Source organism: Sminthopsis crassicaudata, chromosome 2 (assembly GCF_048593235.1).
Source record: "Sminthopsis crassicaudata isolate SCR6 chromosome 2, ASM4859323v1, whole genome shotgun sequence".
NCBI classification, from domain to species: Eukaryota; Metazoa; Chordata; class Mammalia; order Dasyuromorphia; family Dasyuridae; genus Sminthopsis; species Sminthopsis crassicaudata.
Window position 1 is genome coordinate 464053121 of NC_133618.1, and position 20638 is coordinate 464073758.

The 20638-nt window shown below is 35.7% G+C and overlaps 1 protein-coding gene across 2 annotated transcripts in view; it reads left to right on the forward strand.

Annotated features, from left to right (window-relative positions):
• MORN5 (MORN repeat containing 5) overlaps positions 1 to 13749 on the forward strand; it is a 59250-nt gene extending 45501 nt beyond the window's left edge. For both annotated transcript variants that reach the window (XM_074292982.1, XM_074292980.1), the window contains exon 5: positions 13544 to 13749. In XM_074292982.1, the coding sequence (XP_074149083.1) occupies positions 13544 to 13623 (80 nt within the window). In that variant the 3' untranslated portion in view covers positions 13624 to 13749. The remainder of the gene's footprint in view (positions 1 to 13543) is intronic.
• The last annotated feature ends 6889 nt before the right edge of the window (positions 13750 to 20638 follow it).

Here is a 20638-nt window from a genome sequence, read left to right on the forward strand (position 1 = left end):
TTTCCAAACTCTCATTATACCTCTTTTTTCAACATTCATGTCCTTGATGGTATGTCTTTTTATCATTTCTGACATCATTATTGATATTATGCTACAGTCTACTTACATTCAATGTGAGTTTTTGCAACACTAATATATTGTTGATGGAGTTATGAGATGATACAACCATTCTGGAGAGCAATTTGGAGCTATGCCCTAAGGGCTATCAAACTGTGCATACCCTTTGATCCTGCAGATCCATACAGGAATCTGAATGCCAAAGAGACAATTAAAAAAGGGAAAAGGACCTATATGTGCAAAAATGTTTGTAGTAGCTCTTTTTAGAGCGACAAGAAACTGAAAATTGAGTGGATGCCCCTCATTTGGGGAATAGTATATAAAGGTAATGGAATATTATTGTCCTATAATAAATTATTTTTCTTGCACATCATGACAAATATGGAAATAAATTTTAAAGGACTGCACATATTTAATCTATCAGAGTACTTGCTGTCTTGGGGAAGGGAGAAGGAAGGGAGGGAAGGAGAAAAATTTGGGACACAAAGTTTTACAAAATTGTATGTTGAAAACTATTTTTACATGTATTTGGAAAAATAAAATACCATTATAATTGGGGTTTTGTTCAGAAAAAATGAATTTTGGGGGAAATGTGATGGAAGTTGAGTTTATTCAAATGTTGTTCAACATTCCAAATGTGATACAACCTCATCTCCTCCTCAGTTTCTCATTTTGTTCATCATGTAGTGAAAATACCATTCACTTTAGAGTTAGAGGACCTGGGTGCAAATCTCAGTTTTACATAATCTTACGTACATCACTTAACCTCTTAAACTCTTTCCTCTTTTGTAAAATGAACAATTCTACATCATATCTTTCTCATTCTGTTCAACACATTGTCTATTTGTAGTAACATACTGTCCAAATTATGTGTGCGGATGACCTCACCAAGGAACATCATGCATCAAGCTGCATGATGTAATTTGAGTAATCATGGAATTATTTCTTGGTTTTTCTTATTGATAGAGTAGATGATTTCTTAAATAACTGTGGATCTCATTGGGAATCCTTCTAGTATTTGGGGGTTTGATGAAATCAAAACAATGTCACCTGCAAACAGGAACATATGGAGAATATGTTCTCCAGTATAATATTCTTCTCTAAAATGTAATCTTCTCTTGTTGGGGTTTCCTTGGGGTCTCTGGAGGCAGCCTTCTTTTCAGTCCAGTAGTCACAAGAGCAGTCAGGGATTAAAGTCCAAATCCTTTATTGTCTCCTTCAAAATCTTGTCTCCTTCACTTGGGGCTCGGCTAGTTTTCCGGAGACCTTTTGGATCTTGGTTTCAGTGTTCTCCACAGGACAGCCTGCCACCACTTCTCTGTCTTCCTTAATTCTGCCTGATTGCCTTCTCTGGCTTCTGAATCTCCCTGACTGAATCCTCTTTGAGGCTCCTAGCTTATAAATGCTTTCTTAAAGGTGTGAATCTTGTAGAACTCTAGTTAAGTACTAAGTACATGTACTGAACTAGAGAACTGTTAAATACCATGCTAGATAATTACTATCTCTATCAATTCCACTGATTGACTTAGCACCTTGTAAGAATCCTTTGTTTCAAGTTCTGAGTCCTGACCCATAACACCTCAGCTGTGCTATTGTGACTGATTTTTATTTGTGATCATGGGGTGGGATGATCTATAGATTTATAGGTCTGAGGAACTTATGCTTTCTACCAGTGTATCTCAACATCTTCTCTGCAACCAGTTGTCTTAAACTTGCCTGGAGCCAGGAGCATTTCAGTGCCTGATCACATACATAGCCAATATGTGGCAGAGGTGGGACATGTACATAATTCTTCCCAACACTCAAGGGCAAGTCTTCATTTTTTGACCACACTACCTCTCACATTGTCATATGTCTACTAAAATTATCCTCTAAATGTTCATTGTTTGATCTAACTGCTTATTAAGAGTCAATTAAAGTTACCTTGTTCAGTTACCTAAAGGAAAAAAAGCAAGCTATTTCTACCTGAATTCACTCAAATAATAAATATACTTGAACATCATGACTATATTATTAAATGCATCCTGGTTGAAAAAAGTCAGCAAATCAAGTTTTTTTTAATGTCCTCTCAAATCAAGTCATTGCATTTTATTTCTTTCATCCCTTTGTCTTGTTAAATCATAGCATGTTAAAAGTGTAAAATAAAATGTTAGGATGTTGAATGTTATATATAGAAAGGAATATTAGAAATAGAATGTCAGATCATAGAACAAAAAATGTTAGACTATTAGTGTTGAAAAGGCCTTCCCAATCATCAGGTCTAATCCCTTCATTTCACAGATATGAATACTGAGGATAAGAAAGGGAAAATGACTTGCCAAATGTCATAACACTAGATGGTAGCAGTTTCTATGAATTCTAGATTAAGACTCTTTAGGATGATAAAGGGATTTTTCTGTTTTGTTTTGTTTTGTTTTTAAGAGCAGCCAAAACATTTTATAAAATTTGTTAATTCCTAAAGAGATCTTTCTCTCTCTCTCTCTCTCTCTCTCTCTCTCTCTCTCTCTCTCTCTCTCTCTCTCTCTCTCTCTCTCTCTCTCTCTCTCTCTCTCTCTCTCCAGGAAAAAAAAACCCTTTATTTTAAAAATAAATTTTTCTTAAAGATAAAAGATGCATGTGAATTTTGATACTGTTTAAACTTGTAAAGGCTAATCATCAGAAGACAAAACACTGGGAAATGCAAGTGATCTAAAAAAGATTTTAATGCAAAAAAATTGTTTAAAAGAAGTACTCTCTATGAATATGTGAAGTTCTAAAGTTCTATATTTTGAAATAAAATCCTGAGCATGTTACTAGCATCTGAAAGGGTTGTATATTAGATCTTCTTTGGCTCAGATCTACTAAAAAACCATATGACAACAGTAGCAAACAGTTGAAAATTAGGGACTGCCCAGCAATTGGATAATAGTTGACCAATGTAATGGAATATTGTTGTGTCATGAAAATGTTTTAGTGAAATCTGGATAACTTGTCTTAACAAATGCAGAGGAAAATGAATGAAACAAGAAGAATCATTTATAGAGCCTGTAAAAACAAACAGGCAGTTAGATGATTCAATGGATAGAATGCAAGGGCTGGAGTCAGGAAGACCTGAGTTCAAATGTAACTTCAGATGCTTACTAGCTATGTGACCCTCGGCAAATTATTTAACCCTGTTTGTCTTAGTTCCTGTAAAGTGAGCTAGAGGTGGAAATGGCAAACCATTCCAGTATCTTTGCCAAGAAAACCCTAAATAGGGTCACAAAGAGTCAGATACAAATGGAAAACAACTTCACAACAATAAAAACTCGAACAACTTAATTTGTTCTTTTTCTGGCTTTTTTAGTTTCATGCCCAATTCCTTGATCTCTTCTTTCTCTATTTTATTCATGAAGCTATTTAGAGATATAAAATTTCCCCTAACAACTTCTTTGGCCATATCCCATAGGTTTTAGTATGTTGTCTCATTATTGTCATTCTCTTGGATGAAATTATGGATTGTTTCTGTTCCCTCCTCTTCTTTCCAACTTCCCTTACTATATGATTCAGACCTTCATCACTTTTCACTTAGACTATAATAATCACCTTCTCACTACTTTCTTTGCCTTTTTTCTTCTCCCCCTCTAAAATATTCTATATCTTCTACCAGATTTTGTAATATGTGATTCTGGTTTTGTCATTTTTTTGCTCAATAATCTTCAATGCCTAATTCAAATACCTTTTCTTCCAGAAGCTTTTCTGGAAAGCCTCCCATCTGAAAACGATTGTTCTCTTCATTTTATAGGACATTTACTATATTCTAATTTGTTTTTATTTATTTCTGAATGTGTTATATCCTTCTTGCCTTTATAAGCTCATTGATTGGGCTTCTCCAGAGTTTAACACACTGTAATATATATATATATATATATATATATATATATATATATATATATATATATATATATATATATATATATGGCATTGAATAAATAATTATTCTGTGAATATCAGGAGAAGTCTTAAAGATGGAAGAGACCAATTCCCTTAATTTATAGATTAGAAAACTGAGGCTCAGAGAGATGAAGTAACTGTCAGAATTCATTCACAGATCTTATGACTCCAGATCTAGTAAACCACACCACTTCAGATTTTAGCAAATATTTTTAATTCTGAGTAAGGTCTTTAAAAAAAAAAAGAAAAGAAAAAAAGAACAATAACAACAACAACATTTGGGGAAAAGATGAGAGCTTTTAGGAATCTGAAAGTATTCCCTTTGTATTAGCAAAGTGTACCTTGAGATCACCTAAAAGAGAGGAAAGCAAATAAACTTTAAGGGATAAATGTAGCACAAGAAAAATTGTTCTCCCTGTTCTCTGTTCTGGGGGGAAGAGCCATGCTCCCCTTAATTGTGCCCAGGGTAATAATTTACAATTGATTAAACAGTTTGTATTTTTTTTCAACCTCCTTTTCCCCCTCCATCTCCTCCCCTCCCCCCCATGGAAAATTACCCAAGAAGGTGAAGATGTGCTTAGACAATCATATTACCATATTCCAACAATCGCAATTTGCAAAATAATAATTACATCTCCCGCTATCTGGTAGCATTAATCAAACCGCCAGGTTTCATTCCATTTTAAATATTGATGAAATGTGATTTTCCAGCCTCACCCTGGTGTGGCAGGGTTATGGAAGCCGGCGGAGACTGACAAGGCGAGATGGATAGTGAGCAGGCAGCTGCTATAAAAGAGGACCGGCATCTGTGATTTAAATTGGTAGCTGCACAGTCAGGTAGAGTGTAAAAAGGGTAGTCAAGAGGCTGTTAAGTCCAATTACTAACAATCAGGGAGGGGTTTGAAGACTCGTTCAGTACAATAAACCCAGTTTGTCTTGTTTCAGAGGTTACTACTGAAGAGGTTGCAGCTGTACTGATTCGAATAGCCCTAAAACTATAGTACTGTAATTATCAACCAGTCTTCTTTTCGTGTGGCAAAAGTGTGTTTAACCAGAGTTTAACTCTTTGTGTTCTGACATGCCACTGCCTCCCCACACACCCAGCTATCCCCCAGGCCAGGCTTCGAGGAGTCCTTCAGAGCTTTCAACTTTGGTAAATCCTGAGGTATTGTACTCTTCCCCTACATCTCAAACATGATGTGATCCCCAAGCACTTGGAGAATTGGTATAAGGCCCAGGGTCCAGAATGAGAAACTGAGGTACAAAGCCTCCAGTCAATTGCTCCAATTTCCTCAGGCCACATCAAAAAGATCTGGAGAGGAGAAACAAAGCAGGGTGGGGCTTCCATTCTTAAGGATAAAGGGGAACCTGGCGTCCTTGGGTCTGTTACCTTTTCATGACTCAGAATGCCAGCTCTTAGCAGATGGCAACTTCATCCCTTGCCTGGCACAAAGGTTCTCCATGGAAAAACACCAAGGTCATGACTGCAATACCCCCCTCCCCCATCTTTTAAAAAGAGTATCTCCTATTTCTCAAGATTCCTTGTATTCTTTGTTCTCTGAGTTTCACCAGATTGATTGTCATTCTCCCTCCAAAAAACCAACAGTAACAAAAATTATGCTATCTTTTTTTTTAAAGCTTTTGATTTTCAAAATATGCACATAGTTTTCGATATTCACCCTTGCAAACCTTGTGTTTCAAATTTTTTCTCTCTTCCTTCCCCCATGAACTTCCTTAGATCTAAGAGAAGTCTAAGTAAATAATCCAATATATGTTAATCATGTGCAATTCTTCTATACATATATTTCCACAATTATCATGATGCACAAGAAAATCAGATCAAAAAGGAAAAACAAAATAAGAAAAAAAAAGCAAATAACAACCACCAAAAGAGTGAAATGTGATCCACTGTCCTCTTTCTGAGTACAGATAGTTCTCTCTTATCACAAGATCATTGGTATTGGACTGAGTGACCTCGTTGTTGGAAAGAGCCACATCCATCAGAATTGATTATCACAATCCTGCTGTTGCTATTCTCTTGGTTCTACTCACTTCACTTAGCATCATTTCATGTAAGTCTCTCCAGGGCTCTCTAAAATCATCCTGCTGCTCATTTTTTATAGAACAATAATATTCCATAACATTCATATGCCATAACTTATTCAGCCATTCTCCAACTGATGGGCATCCACTCACTTTCCAGTTCCTTGCCATTACAAAAAGGGGCTGCCACAAACATTTTTGCACATGTGGATCCTTTTCCCTTCTTTATGATCTCTTTGGGATGTAGGCCCAGTAAAGATCAAAGGGTATGCCCTTTGATAGCCCTTTGAATAGTTCCAAAAAGCTCTCCAGAAAGGTTGAACCAGTCCATAACTTCACCAAAAATGTATTAGTGTCCCAGTTTTCCCACATCCTCCCTAACATTTATCATTTTTTTCCTGAGTTGCAAAGCCTCCAGTCAATTGCTCCAATTTCCTCAGGCCAAAAAGATCAGGAGAGTAGAAACAAAGTAGGGTGGAGCTTCCATTCTTAAGGATAAAGAGGAATCTGGCCAATCTGAGAAGTGTGCAGTGGTGCCTCAGAGTTGTCTTAATTTTCATTTCTCTGATCAATAGTGATTTAGAGAATTTTTTTCATATGACTAGAAATGTTTTCAATTTCTTCATCTGAAAATTGTTCATATCCTTTGATTATTTATCAGTTGGAGAATGGCTTATATTTTTATAAATTTGTGTCAATTCTTTATATATTTTAGAAATGAGGCCTTTGTCAGAACCCTTGGATGTAAAAATTTTCCCCCAGTTTTTTGCTTACCTTCTAATCTTGTCTGCATTTGTTTTGTTTGTACAAAAACTTTTTAACTTAATATAATCAAAATTATACATTTTACATTTTATAATGTATTCTAATTCTTCTTTGGCCACAAATTCTTAACAGATCTAAGAGGTAGACTATGCTTTGTTCTTCTAATTTGCTTACAGTATCACTCTTTATGTCTAAATCATGAACCTGTTTCCACATTATCTTGGTATATAGGGTGTTAGGTGTGGATCAGTGCCTAGTTTCTGCTCTACTATTTTCCAATTTTCCCAGCAATTTTTGTCAAATAGTGAGTTCTTATCCCAAAACTATGCTATCTTTGGCTTTACAGATAGAATTGAGAGGCTACATTGTAAATAAATAGGCCACTGGACCCAGAGTTTACAGTAGCTGGATCCAAATGCTATTTGACATTCACTAGCTAAATGATCCTGGGAAGTCACTTAACCATTCTTCACATGGGCATCTTCAAGTTGCAAAAACAGGACCATGGTTATGGTGGCCTCTTTTGCTCCTTCCAGCTCTAAAATCTATGAATCTAATTTGTGATGGCTAGTATCCAGTGTGCAGGAGTCATCAGTCCTGCACTGACTTCTATTGGAGTATTCTATTCTATTCTAGACACTAACACGACTGCATTACTTTTTGGTTCTTATACATGGCCTACTCATTTTTGTGCCCCCATGCCTTAGCTCACACTATGGTGAAATGTCTTCCTTTCCCCTTTTTACTGTTAAATTCAAATACCATCCCCTCAGAAGCCTTCTAATTATAATTGTATCATCTTTTCCCTAGTCCAGGTAATATCTTATCTAAACATTGAACCTTCCTCAATGTTCTGCACCCGATAAATATTTAATATTTATTGTAAGCAGGTCCAGTTGCAGAGGCCATATTTTAGGAAGAACATTGAGAGAATGTTCAGAGGAGAGTGGCCAATACCATGAGGGGACTTAAAACCACATCAGGCTAGAATCAAAGATTTGTAGAAGAAATAACTAGTTTGGTCTAGAAAAGAGAAAATTTAGGAAGAACATGGTCAGTTTGTAAGCATTTAAAAAGCCCTCAAGTCAAATAGGGATTAAAATTGTTCTTAGTCCCCAAAGGCAGAACTAGAGCACTGGGTGGTCCTATTTACCTTGAACACAATGAAAGGGAACATGGCTCTTCTCCCCCTTATTCCCCTCCCCACCCACAAGAGGATATTGAAAACAATTTCTGTCTTGTTGAAATGGGTTGTGTAAAAGAATTCTTTTGTGAAGTCTTTTGTAAAGTAAAAACCCAGCCTCTAATTTATCTTTTATATTACAGTGGGTTTTCCTATACAGGCTGTCCCCAACTAACAAATTTAGTTCCAAAAAGTTTGTTTGTGAGTCAGTTGTTTGGAATGTATAACACATTTTTCCCATGGAAACAGTGTTACAAATGGTGGTTGAGTTCCCAGGCCAGCCCACCAAAGCCTATGGAGCTGAATTCTAGTGCTCTTACTCCAGACTGCAAATCTGAACCACATCTTCTCAGTGATGATAGTCTTAGAGTATTAGCTGGGATGCTTAGAGGTTAAGTGATTTGCCCAGTTGTCGCACAATGTGTCTGAAGCAGGACTTGAACTTGATTCCTTCTGACCCTCAAGCCAGCTCACCATTCACTATATTTTGCTGTTACCAGCCACAGAAATAGTCAAGTCTTATGCATTCATGAAGCACTTACTATGTTCAAGTGCTATGCTAAGCTCTATTCAGCAACAACTGTCAGGGCAGCTACATGGTGCAGTAGATAGAGCACCAGCCCTGAAATCAGGAGGACCTGAGGTCAAATGTGGCCTCAGACACTTAACACTTCCTAGCTATGTGACCCTGGGCAAGTCACTTAACCCCAATTGTCTCAGCAAAAACAAAATAAAAATAATAATACTATCTCCATTCTATAGATAAAGAAATTGAGGCTCAAAGAGAAATTACCTAAACCACATAGAGGCAATATTGGAACGAGGATGTAACTATAATGGATGAAACACTGGATTTGGAATAAAGAAAATTTATGTTCGCATCCAGTCTCAGACACTTATTAGCTGTGTAATCCTGAGCAAGTTACGCAGTACAGAAATCTCTGTGGCTCAGTTTCTTTAGCTATACAATGAAGTGTATGATGATAATAGATTGGTGTCTTTTTGGCCCCTTATAATTCTTAATTGGTGATGCTGATTTTGTCTTCAGATTCTGGGTCCTTTGTTCTTCCAACTAAATAAGGATACTTAATCTCCCTCTACCCCTCCATTTGGTAGAGAGACAACCTTTGGCAAAAATTTGAAATTTTGCTTGTGATCTTTGGCCACCTCTTATTTCCCTTTCTAATCCTCTCCCCAGTTTCCTAGTGTTGGTCTTCTTGGGTACCCAGTGCCTTAATGCTTTCCTAAGCTCCCTCTTAGAACAGTAGTGCATCTAGGCCTGTCCTATGCTAAAATGTCCTACCTCCGCTTCCCACATTTAAAACTTCCATTCTCACAATTATAGTTCTCAAACAGAGTTTAGCAGGAAAGAAATGATTTGACCAATTTACTCAAAAATTCTTTAAACTTTCAGGAAACTCTATTTAAGCGACTCTCTAATAGAACAAAGTACAATGTAAAAAGTCTTGTAGTTAGATTTTGTCTAAGGGAAACATTATTATCAATAAGCTAGAAGCTATCTTTGAAATGCCATTGGCTCATCATAAGGTCTATAGTTGAGAAAAAGCCCCTCTTCCCAGAAGCAAAGAACACTCTTATAAGCAAGCAACCTAAATTGTCTAGCCTACAATGGGACTGGCCCAGGCTACAGTAAAAAAAGACCCAACTGTACACCTTCACATGATTATGGATTAGGATAAATGTCTTTTGCACTATATCCAACTGACTTGGTTTGTTGTAACTCATTCTGCTTAGCAGAAAAGGGGACTTGAAAGAGCCTTGATTGGAGAAATAGCTAAAGAAATTGTGGTGCCTGAATATAAAGGACTCTTACTGCATTGTAAGACAAGAGGAATATGATGAGTACAGAAAGCTTGGAAAAACATGAGGATTGATCAAATAAGCAACACAAGTAAACCAATATACACAATGACTTGTTCAGTTGTTTCAAGCATATCTCATTCTTGGTGACTATTTAGAATTATCTTTTATTTATTTATTTTAAAGCTTTTTATTTTGGAATTGTCTTAATAAGGATACTAAAAGGGTTTGTCATTTCCTTCTCCAGTTCATTTTACAAATGAGGAAACTGAGGCAAATACTGTTTACTGACTTGTTTAGAGTCATACAGCAAATAAGTGTCTGAAGCCAAATTTTAATTCAGGAAGATGAGTCAGTACTTTATACATTGTTGCCTAATTGCTCCACTGAATGATGTGTAACAAAAATGGTCAGACTTGTTCATAGAAAAGGAATGAAAAGCATTGCATAAAATGTCAGACTTGGTTTGGTTGGTTCAACTAATCTTTTCTTTTTATAACAAGATCTTTGAATAGAAGAGGGATATATTCAGAAATAAAGTTGATGGGAAAAAAAAAAGAAAGATCCACTATTTAATAAAATCTGGTTGGAAAACTGGAAAATAGTATAACAGAAATTAGCCATTAACCCACATCTAACACTGTATACCAAGATAAGGTAGAAATGGGTTCATGATTTAGATATAAAGAGTGATATTATAAGCAGAACAAAAAAGAGATCTGTGGAGAAGGAAGGATTTTGTGGCCAAAGAAGAACTGGAGTACATTATTGAATACAAAATAGACCATTTTTAGAAGAAGAAATTGAAACCATTTCTAGTCATATGAAAATGTGCTCTAAATAATTATAGATCAGAGAAATTAAGACAACTTTGAGGTATCACTACACACTACACACCTGTCAGATTGGCTAAGATGACATGAAAAGATAATAATGAATGTTGGAGGGGATATGGGAAAACTGGGACACTAACACATTACTGGTAGAATTGTGAAATGATTCAACCTTTCTAGAGAGCAATTTGGAACTATGCCCAAAGGTATCAAACTGTGCATACTCTTTGATCCAGCAGTGTTTCTACTGGACTTCTAACTCAAAGAGATCATAAAGGAGGAAAAGGGACCCACATATGCAGAAATGTTTGTGGCAAGAAACTGGAAACTGAGTGGATGCCCATCAGCTGGAGAATGGCTGAATAAGTTATGGTATATGAATGTTATGGAATATTATTGTTCTGTAAGAAAAGATCAGCAGGATGATTTCAGAGAGACCCAGAAAGACTTACATGAATTTATGCTAAGTTAAATGAGCAGAACTAGGAGATTATTGTACATGGCAACAAGAAGATTATACAAAGATCAATTCTGATGAATGTGACTCTTTTCAAAAATGAGATGACTGAAGCCAATTCTAATGATCTTGTGTTGAAGAGAGCCATCTACATACAGAGAGAGGACTGTGAGAACTGAGTATGGACCACAATGTAGCATTTTTACTCTTTTTGTTGTTGTTTTTTTGCATTTTGTTTTCTTATTTTTTTTCCTTTTTGATCTGATTTTTCTTGTACAGCACAATAATTGTTGAAATATGTATAGCAGAATTGCACATGCTTAACACAGATTGGGTTATTTGCCATCTGGGGAGAGTGAGGGAAAGGGGGGTAAAATTTGGAACACAAGGTTTTACAAGAGTCAATGTTGAAAAATTATCCATGCATATGTTTTGAAAATGAAAAGCTTTAATAAAAAAAGAGATTAATAATTTTCTTTTAAAAGGAAGATGCAAGCTTGAGCACAGGGGGCACATAACTCTCCTCTGTCCTCTCCATGGTCCTACTCTAACTCTGGCCTTCTTTTGCTTTCTCCTAAATTATTATATCAGCCTAAATGTCCTTTCTTTTTCCAGTCTTCATGCTTTCCAATCTACGATTAACATTAATGTTGTTGATAGTAATCTTTCTAAAAAAAATTCATCATGCCATTTTTTATCTAACAATGTCCTTTGCCTATAGAACAAAATATAAATATCTTAGTTAATTAATTTCAAAATCTGGTCCAATCTCTTTTTACAGCTTTATGTGCCAGGAATTGTTCTAGGTACTGGCAATACAAATATAGAAGAGAATCAGTCCCTACACTCAAGTAATGTTTATATTTATAATGAGCCAAACCAGTTGATTCATTATTCCCTAATGTCATAGCCCATCTCTGTGCCTTTCTTTGTACACATAGGTGCAGAGAATGGTCTCTGCCACTCCCCCATTATTCCCCACTTTCAGGGCCTAGCTCATGCCATCTTTACCAAATCCTTACTTATTCCTCCCAGATGTGTTCTCTCCCTTCCAAGTCTGTTATAGTCTGGTTGAACCTCTCCCTATGCACATATCAACTTTTGTTATAATTATTGTGTATTTATCTTATCTCCTCTTTCCTATCCTATTATACTGTCCTTGAATACATTTTAGGGATCCTTTTTCAACTTATCATATCTCTCCATGCACACAAATACTTAATAAATGTTTGTAAGAAGTAACTGAATTCTAAAGACCAGGAAATAAAGTGACTTTGTTTAAAAAAAAAAAAAAGACTAGGAAATTATTTCTCTACACCAATGGTTCTTAACCTAGTGTGTCTAAATTTTTAAAATATATGCTATACATGCATATATAGAAAAATAACTCTATTTCAATAGAATTTTTCAATATATATTTTATCTTATGCATTTAAAAGCATTATTCTAAGAAGGGGTCCAGAGACTCAAGAGGTCTATGATTTTAAAAAGGTAAAGAAAGAAAACTCTTGCCCTAAAAATTCATATTTCTCTATGAGTCAGGATCAGTTATTTCTGGCACCAGTAACAAACAGTTTTGAGAAAACATTTATTACAAGATTCCCTTACCATTCACAGAGAATGTGTGTAAGGAAGAAAAGTCTGAGAATACTGTTTATTTGTGGCTAATCTTACTTACTATAATGGCCATAACTAAGAGCAACTAATGAGCTACAAAGTTCTAGAAGTGTTTTGTTTTTTTCTTTCAAAAAGAGAAATTGGGCCCTAACTGTATGGAAAAAGAAATGAGCAAACATCATTTTCCATTATTTCAGAACTTCTGGATTCCATTGAGTTTTAACATCTTATAGCTCCTATACCAGCTCCATGAAGAGATTAACATTTATTATAAGCTTTTGTGTTATTTCAGGAGTATACTCCAGCAGAGAGCTAATTGTTTTTAAATACCTTGTAGGTTCTAGTGTTCAGCAATGGGTCATTTTCTGTTTCTACGAAGTGACTGGAATTTAATGTAGATTGGGGACAATGCCTTGAAAAGAGCTAATTTCTTTTTTTATAAACTACTCACACCTAAAGCAAATAACCAAAGATTAATTTAGCCTCTACAAATGACTCTAAATATCCCTCTTCTTTCATTCATTAAAAAAAAAAATTAAGTGGCACAGTGGATAGAGCATCAGCTCTGAAGTCAGGACGACCTACCTCAGACACTTAACACTTCCTAGCTGTGTGATCCTGGGCAAGTCACTTAATCCCAATTGACTCGGGGAAAAAAAAAATCAACCTTTTGGACCCCATGAAGCAGTTTTGGGATTTGGGAGCTTTTGCCACTAAATAGAACAAAATTATCTGATCTCTAAGGGGGACTAGCTTATTCTCTTCCCCAGATAAAACAGGAAGGGCCTAAGTTGGAAAGTTGCAGGCAGGAGGCTCTTTCATACCCTTGTAGTAAAGCTTCCTTTTCCATTGCAGATGATGATGAACACGAATGGATCATCCACACCTGTCGGAAAGGCTGGGATGAGTTTATCGGCCATAAAGCTAAGCTCTGATCCACCTTACTACTTCTGGAATCAGTGGATAGAATTCTTGAGGATAACTATCTTTCCAGTAGGAAATAATAACAGTTTAATTGTTTACCTGTTTTAAGTAGAAATAAAAGCTTTTGGAATTCACTATATCTGAGTGTTTTCTTTATATAGAAGGGCCTTGCTTGCAAGGGATAGGAAGCATTATTGGGGCCAGATTCTCACTCCACAAAGATCAGTCCCTTTGTATTTACCCTATAATCACAAATGATTATCTCTTTCAAAATATAAAACCACTTTTCAGATCATATACATAATAAAAGAGCAATGAGGGTATTATGGACTGAGAGGGAGAAGATCTGAATTCAAGCACAGGCTCTTTCACTTGCTAGTTGTATAAAATGGAACATACTACTTAACTTCTCTGGTTTTATAACAAAGGGATTAGAATGCTTTCCCTTTTGGTGTTATTAGGAAGATCAAATGAGATAATTTAAGTAAAAAGTGCCATAAACATTACATCTATTATCATTGTAATTATGCCAGTTCAGTACATTAGCATTTATTAAGCATCTATTGGCCATAATGAGACTGACTTCCTTGAAAATCTCCAATGTGTAGCAACTGAACAAAATAAAAGTAACTGGCTTATAAGGGGATTGGTGTATGTTCTTATGTGCAAGGCACTGTGCTAAATGCAAGGTCAACAAAAACTAAAAGGTAAAACAGTACCTGTCCTGAAGGAATTTACATTCTGGTGGGGGCAGGGAATGTTCAGTATAAAAGTATGGGTGGCATAGACCTTTAGAATAATGTCAGGAATGATGACATACTGAATGAGTCAATGGATTGTCAAAAATTCTTTGCAAAGTCCAAGTGGAAAAGGGTTTTTCTATTAATGATGGTATTCTCCAGATGTTCCTATTTATGGATAATATAGTGCGAACTGAAGGCCTGAAACACTAAAAGACCTCCCAAAAGATTCAAAAGAATCAGTTTAGTCAGACACTATGGAAAGACAGAATGGATGAGATACATTGCTTAGAAATGATAATACAATTTGATAGTAATCTATTGATTTAATCTATCAATATAATCATATAAAAATTTTTGGACAAGTGCTACAAATGGACAAAAAAGTCCAAAATTAAATAAAAGTGAAATGTTTGAACAAATAACATTTGGATAGTTGCTTTCAATGATCCATGTGAACATACTCATTAGATTAGCATAGTTGAGAAAAAAGGGAAATCTCAAATGATAAAGGGGTTGTGGGAAAATAGATACTTTACACTGTTATACATTGTTGGTAGAGTTCCAACCAGTCTAGCCATTCTGGAAAACAAAATGGAATTATACCTCAAAACTACTACACTGCATATCTCTTAATCCAGTAAGAGCACTACCATTACCCCAAAGTAAGAGGCAGAAGGATTCATATGTATAAAAATACTTTAACACAGCTTTTTTCATGGTGGCAAAGAATTGAAAACTGAGGGAGTGCCCATCAACTGGGGAATGGTTGAACAATTTATGGTATATGAATGGGATGGAATTTTATTGCCATAAGAAATGATGAAAGGGATGGTTTCAGAAAAATCTGGGAAGATTTTTTGAAATGATGCAAAGTGAAGTAAGCAGAACCAGCAAAACAAATTTATACAATAACAATAATATTGTAAAGATAAACATCTTTGAAAAAGTTTGCAACTCTGATCAACATAATGAATTGATCCAAAAGACTCATGAAGAAACATGATATCCACCTCCAGTTAGAGAAAAGATGGACTTAGAGGGTAGATTGAAGCATATTTTATTTTATTTCCTTTCTTTCCTTTGTTGGGATAGGGAAGGAATGTGTTTTGCTTACCTATACATATTTACAATGGGTTTTGTTCTTGCCTTTTCAATGAATGGGGGAAATAGAAATGGGCATGAAAGAATTTGAACTCAAAAACAAAATTGAATTTTAAAAAATTATCTATGTGGAATGGTGTGAAGATTACTGAATTTGGAGTCAGGAAACCTACAGTAAAATCTTATCTTTGCTGTTTTCTTCCTATGTAATCTTACTTAATTTCTTTAAAAAAAAAAAAAGTTTCTTCATTTATAAAATGGGGTCTCAGCAATTTCCTATTTGTAAAAGATTGAAGAAATAATTATTGGAAATATCTATGACATAACATTGACTCCTTCTAATGTCAGGCAAAAGTTCATTTTATTATTTTTTTTTTCGCTGTATGTCCCCCAGAATGCATCAGTATCCAATACTCTATGAAGTCCAACCAAATATTTACAATTGTGAGAGTCATAGTGTCCAGATAAGGAATGTAACAATTTCAATTGTCTTCAGATCTGATCAGACCATATTTGAAGTATTATATATATTATGTTTCAGTTATAGATACTACATTTTAGGAAGAGCATTGAAAAATTGTAGTAAGTCCAACAGAGACCAAAAGATGATACCACATAATGATGAGTTGGAGAAGATGGGGTTGGTTAGGTTATAAAAGAGAAGACTAGAGATTAATATTTGTTTTTAAGTATTTGAAAATATAGATGTTTTCTTGAATTCAGAGGGTAAAACTAGGAAAAGAAAATGAAAGGTATGTTGTCCTTGGATGTAAGGATCAACAATGTTTCTGGAGGCCCTTCCAATCATCTTGCTCCCTGGATTCAAAAGCAGTTTTATTTACTATGTCTTATGGTTGAAGGAGCCCCAAATGGCATTGCTATGGAAAACTTCTGTGAAGAATTATGGTGACTATTACCTCTTCCTTGTTTTTCTATGCCTTGTTCTAGATGTTGTTGTTCAGTCATGTCAACTCCTCTGACTGCTTTGGACCTTAGCATACAAATACTGTCCATGTTTTCTCGGTAAAGACATTGGAGTGGTTTGACATTTCTTTCTCCAGGGATTAAGGCACTCAGAGGTTAAATGACTTGCCCAGAATTGCATAGCTAGTGAATAAATGTGGCTGGATTTGAAGTCAGGTCTTCCTGACTCCAAGCCCAGACTTCTATCCACTAAGTCATCTATCTGCCTCCTTGATGTAGATTATACAGCATTAAAGAAATCCACATCTCTTCTAACTCCATATCTGGAATTTCTTTTATTATATCATGCTACCTCAGTTGAATCTTGTGTCAAATCCTAGCTTTATGGCAGAATTCTTAAATCCAATCTTTTTAGCTCTATGCTTCAGGATTACTCAGAAATTGCTTTGCTTTTTTAAATTAAAGTATCGTTCACAGAAATCTGAGCTGGAAGGGAGCTCAGAAAACATTTAATCTCACCTCTACTTAGGAAGTAATCCCTTCTATAATATTTATTAAGTATAAGTAAAATGGTTCAGTTGAAGGAGACAGGTATCAATAGCTCCTCTGCAACTTACAATACCACAAAGTTACCTAGAGTACTGAGAGGTTAAGTTGCTTGTCCAAACACATGGCTAACATCTGTCAGAAACAGAATTTGAACTCATAGCTTTCTGAATTTATGGCTAGCTTTATTGGTTTATATCTTACTGCTGTTTTCACACAATGAAAAGATGGAAACAGCCTTGGTTCAAATCTCAAATCCACTATTTGACCCTGGACTAATCACTTCTCCACTCTGAGTCTAAGTTTCAATATCAGTAAAATGAAGAGATTTGTAAGATTTCTTCCTGTTCTAAATACAGTATGTGCTCTGGTAATCCCATTATGCCTAAGAAAAGTCAGTCTTTCAGAATGAAAAGCATCTAGCTCAGAAGTTTGGTCCATAATGGGACAACTTTGTCCAGAAGTTATTCTTTATACCAAACCAAAACCTACATTTTTGACAGTTCCATCCACTGAACAAGATATAGATTAGGGTGACTGGAAATGGCCCTGGAAGTTCCTTGTATACCTTCCCTCACTTCAATCCCTTTCACTTACATGGCATGGCATCTCCTCCCAGGTGTCATAGCCCTCTCTGAGAATAAAGGACAACAAATAACAGCATACATTGAGCACAATCTGATACCTGAAGCCAACCAAAACATGTCTACTAAGAAGTAGACCATTTGATAGTCCTTCAGATTTTTAAAGATAGTGGTCATGACTTCCCTAAATTTTTTAAGAGTCAACATCTCTGGGTCCCTCTCATGATTCTCTAGTGGTTTTGTTTCCATTTATTTCACTATTATTCCATTATTTTCATTATTTGAATAGGCTACCACAACTGAGATGTGTACCATGTCAGTCAGTTAACAAGTATTTATTGAGTACCTAGTAATATTTTATTTAAGTTAGAAAAGCATGTACTCTCTTTTTAATGCCACCTTACCCATAATCTGGGACCTTTAAATAGCACACATTTCCATGGAATGATGATTCTTTACAGAGGATCCTCAGAAACTGTATTTTTGAACCACAAAACTAAAAGGGACTTACGATGTCATCCAGGCCTCTTCCCTTTTTAGAGAGATGAAGACAGGTTTTCTTATTCCTGCGTCCATGTTCTTTCTGATTAAAAAAAAAAAATCACAGTGATTTTAACTCATCTGGTGAACTATTTTAGTTTCTTATTCAAGGAAATAAATCTGACAGTGGTTATAGGATTATAGTATTTATTTTGATCAGAGGGTTTAGAGTTGAAAGGGACATTGGAAGTCATCTAGTCCTGTCCTCTTTATTTTAAAATTTAGGAAACCAAGATTTTGAGAGTTGAGTTAGCTTGCCCAAGAGTCACAAAAGAAATGAGAAGCAAAGCTGGGAATCTAACCCAAGTCTTCCAGCTCCAAATCTAATATTTTCCTCAATACTCTGTGCCATTCTGTTAATGCTTATTATATAAGTAATATATTAACCATTAAAGATTCATTCCTACTATCATTTGTGAGACTATTCTTTTCCTGCAGTGCCATAGAATTAGTTCCCTTGCTCACAAAAGCATCCTACTCTGAATTCAAGACAATGGAGCAAAACCAGGGTGTCTTTTCCCTTTGTATCTTTCTCATCTTTCCTCTCCTTTTCATTCCCACTGTGATTGTTTTAAGTGAACCTTCCAACTCTTGTTGCTTAAGCCATTGTAATAGCCTCTACCTGATCTTTCTTCTATCAGTATGGTCTTTCTCCAATCCATTCTCTTTATACTGCCTAAGTGATCTTCCTATTTTAGCATTACATTTAAAATCATTACCCCATGTGCCAATTATTCATCTGAAAAAATAAATATAGCAATCTTCATATTACCAACTAACTGGGTTTCTGTGAGGAAATCAATTATAAATCTTAAAGTACTATAAAACTATAATTTATTATTACTCCAAACTATTTTATGTAAACCATTCTTTTCCTGTCCTTCCCCAACTCTGTACCTTTTCTCACACTGTTCTTTGGCCCTTTTCCCATCTTTGTTGTTGCTCTTCCCTTCAAGGCTAAATTCAGATCCCTGCAGGTAAAAGTCCTTTCTTCTTACTGAAATTTGTGTTACCACTTTTCCAGGACTTTCACTTACTGTCATCCCTGTATCATAGCTATTTGTGAAATTCTTCCTGCAATTAAAAGGCAGAACAGGACCTTTGTCATATCTACCTTTGTATTCCAAGATATAGAGCTTACCACAGAGTCTTGCATATAATAATTGCTTAATAAATATCTTTTGAATAGAATTCCTGTTTGTCAAATTATGAAATGGTTCAACAGAATCGAGGAGAAGGTAAGAGTTGAGCCCCAAACAATTAACCTGGAAAACCCTATTAATATTACAGAAGTCCTGAAAAAGGCCATGCTATCTTTGAATCACAGGGGACTTACAATAGGTCATTGAGTCTACCTCCTTCTTTTTCATTGGAAGATTAAGGGTAAAAGTTCCATTCTCTTGGTGGGCTGAGACCAGACATGTTCTCTGCTTTTAGGCTGTGTGGTCTGACAGGAGAAAAAAACAAGAGTGACTGCTTTTAATTATCTAGGCCCTACTGATATTTCTTTTTCTTCTTGGTCTATATGTCAGTTGGAATACACTAACCAGTGACTGGGCCTGACCCTGAGTTCAAAGAAACATTGAGGCAGGTGACCTCATCCTACCACACCTGCTAGTCTTTAAGGTCAACTTAAACTAGTTTAACTCTCTCTTTTCTGATAATAGTTACAAATCATGGAATATAGTGAACTGAAGAACTAAAACTTAGAAATCATTCAGAGAACAATAGAAAGATGCAAGGTAGGCACAAACAATAGCAAACATGTGCCTAACTATGATTTTGTGTGTGAAGAATGAGGGGCTTTCATTAGCAGAAAAGGAGTTGGGCCAGTTTTATGGCAACAGATGAATAAATTCAGTGATATGTTGGTACTGTCATGACACTGGAAGAGTTGAAACTTTTAAAATATCTTTTAATATTGAAGATTTGTGGTAAAACTTGGAGAATGGCATAGGATGAAGGAAAAGAAAGATTTTAACCTAGGGGTTTTGTTTTTAGAGAAAGTGTTGTATCTTTGCTAGATCTTTTTCATTTTTGTTGTTTGGTCATTTCAGACTCTTCGTGACCCCAAGATCCTGAAGAGGCTTGCCATTCCCTTCTCTGGATCATTTTACAAATTATGAAATGAAGGCAAACAGAGTTAGGTGACTTGTCTAGGATCAGAGAGCTAGTTAGTGTCTGAGATCAGATTGGAACTCAGGAAGAGGAGTCTCCAAACCCAATGTTCTAGCCCCTGGCTAACATGGGTTTTTGATAGGCAGTGATGTATTTCTCAAAAACACACAGGTCTCATAGTGTGCATTGCATTTTTCTCACATCCCTGTGAGGTAGAGATTACAGATATTTTCCCAACTTTATATATGAGGAAACTGAGGGAAAGCGAGAAGACACAGTTGCTAGATAGTGGAGTCAAACCCAGCTTTCTTGTGATTTTTAATCCAGCACTTTCTACCCCATCCTCCTGCCTCCAGATCATTTTTAGCATTTGAGGTTAACTCAATACTCCAAATCTGACGTGGCATCTGCTCTGTCCCCTACAGCAATGGCAGAAGGTGCTAGTTAGCAGTGGTGGGGAACTGCTTTCT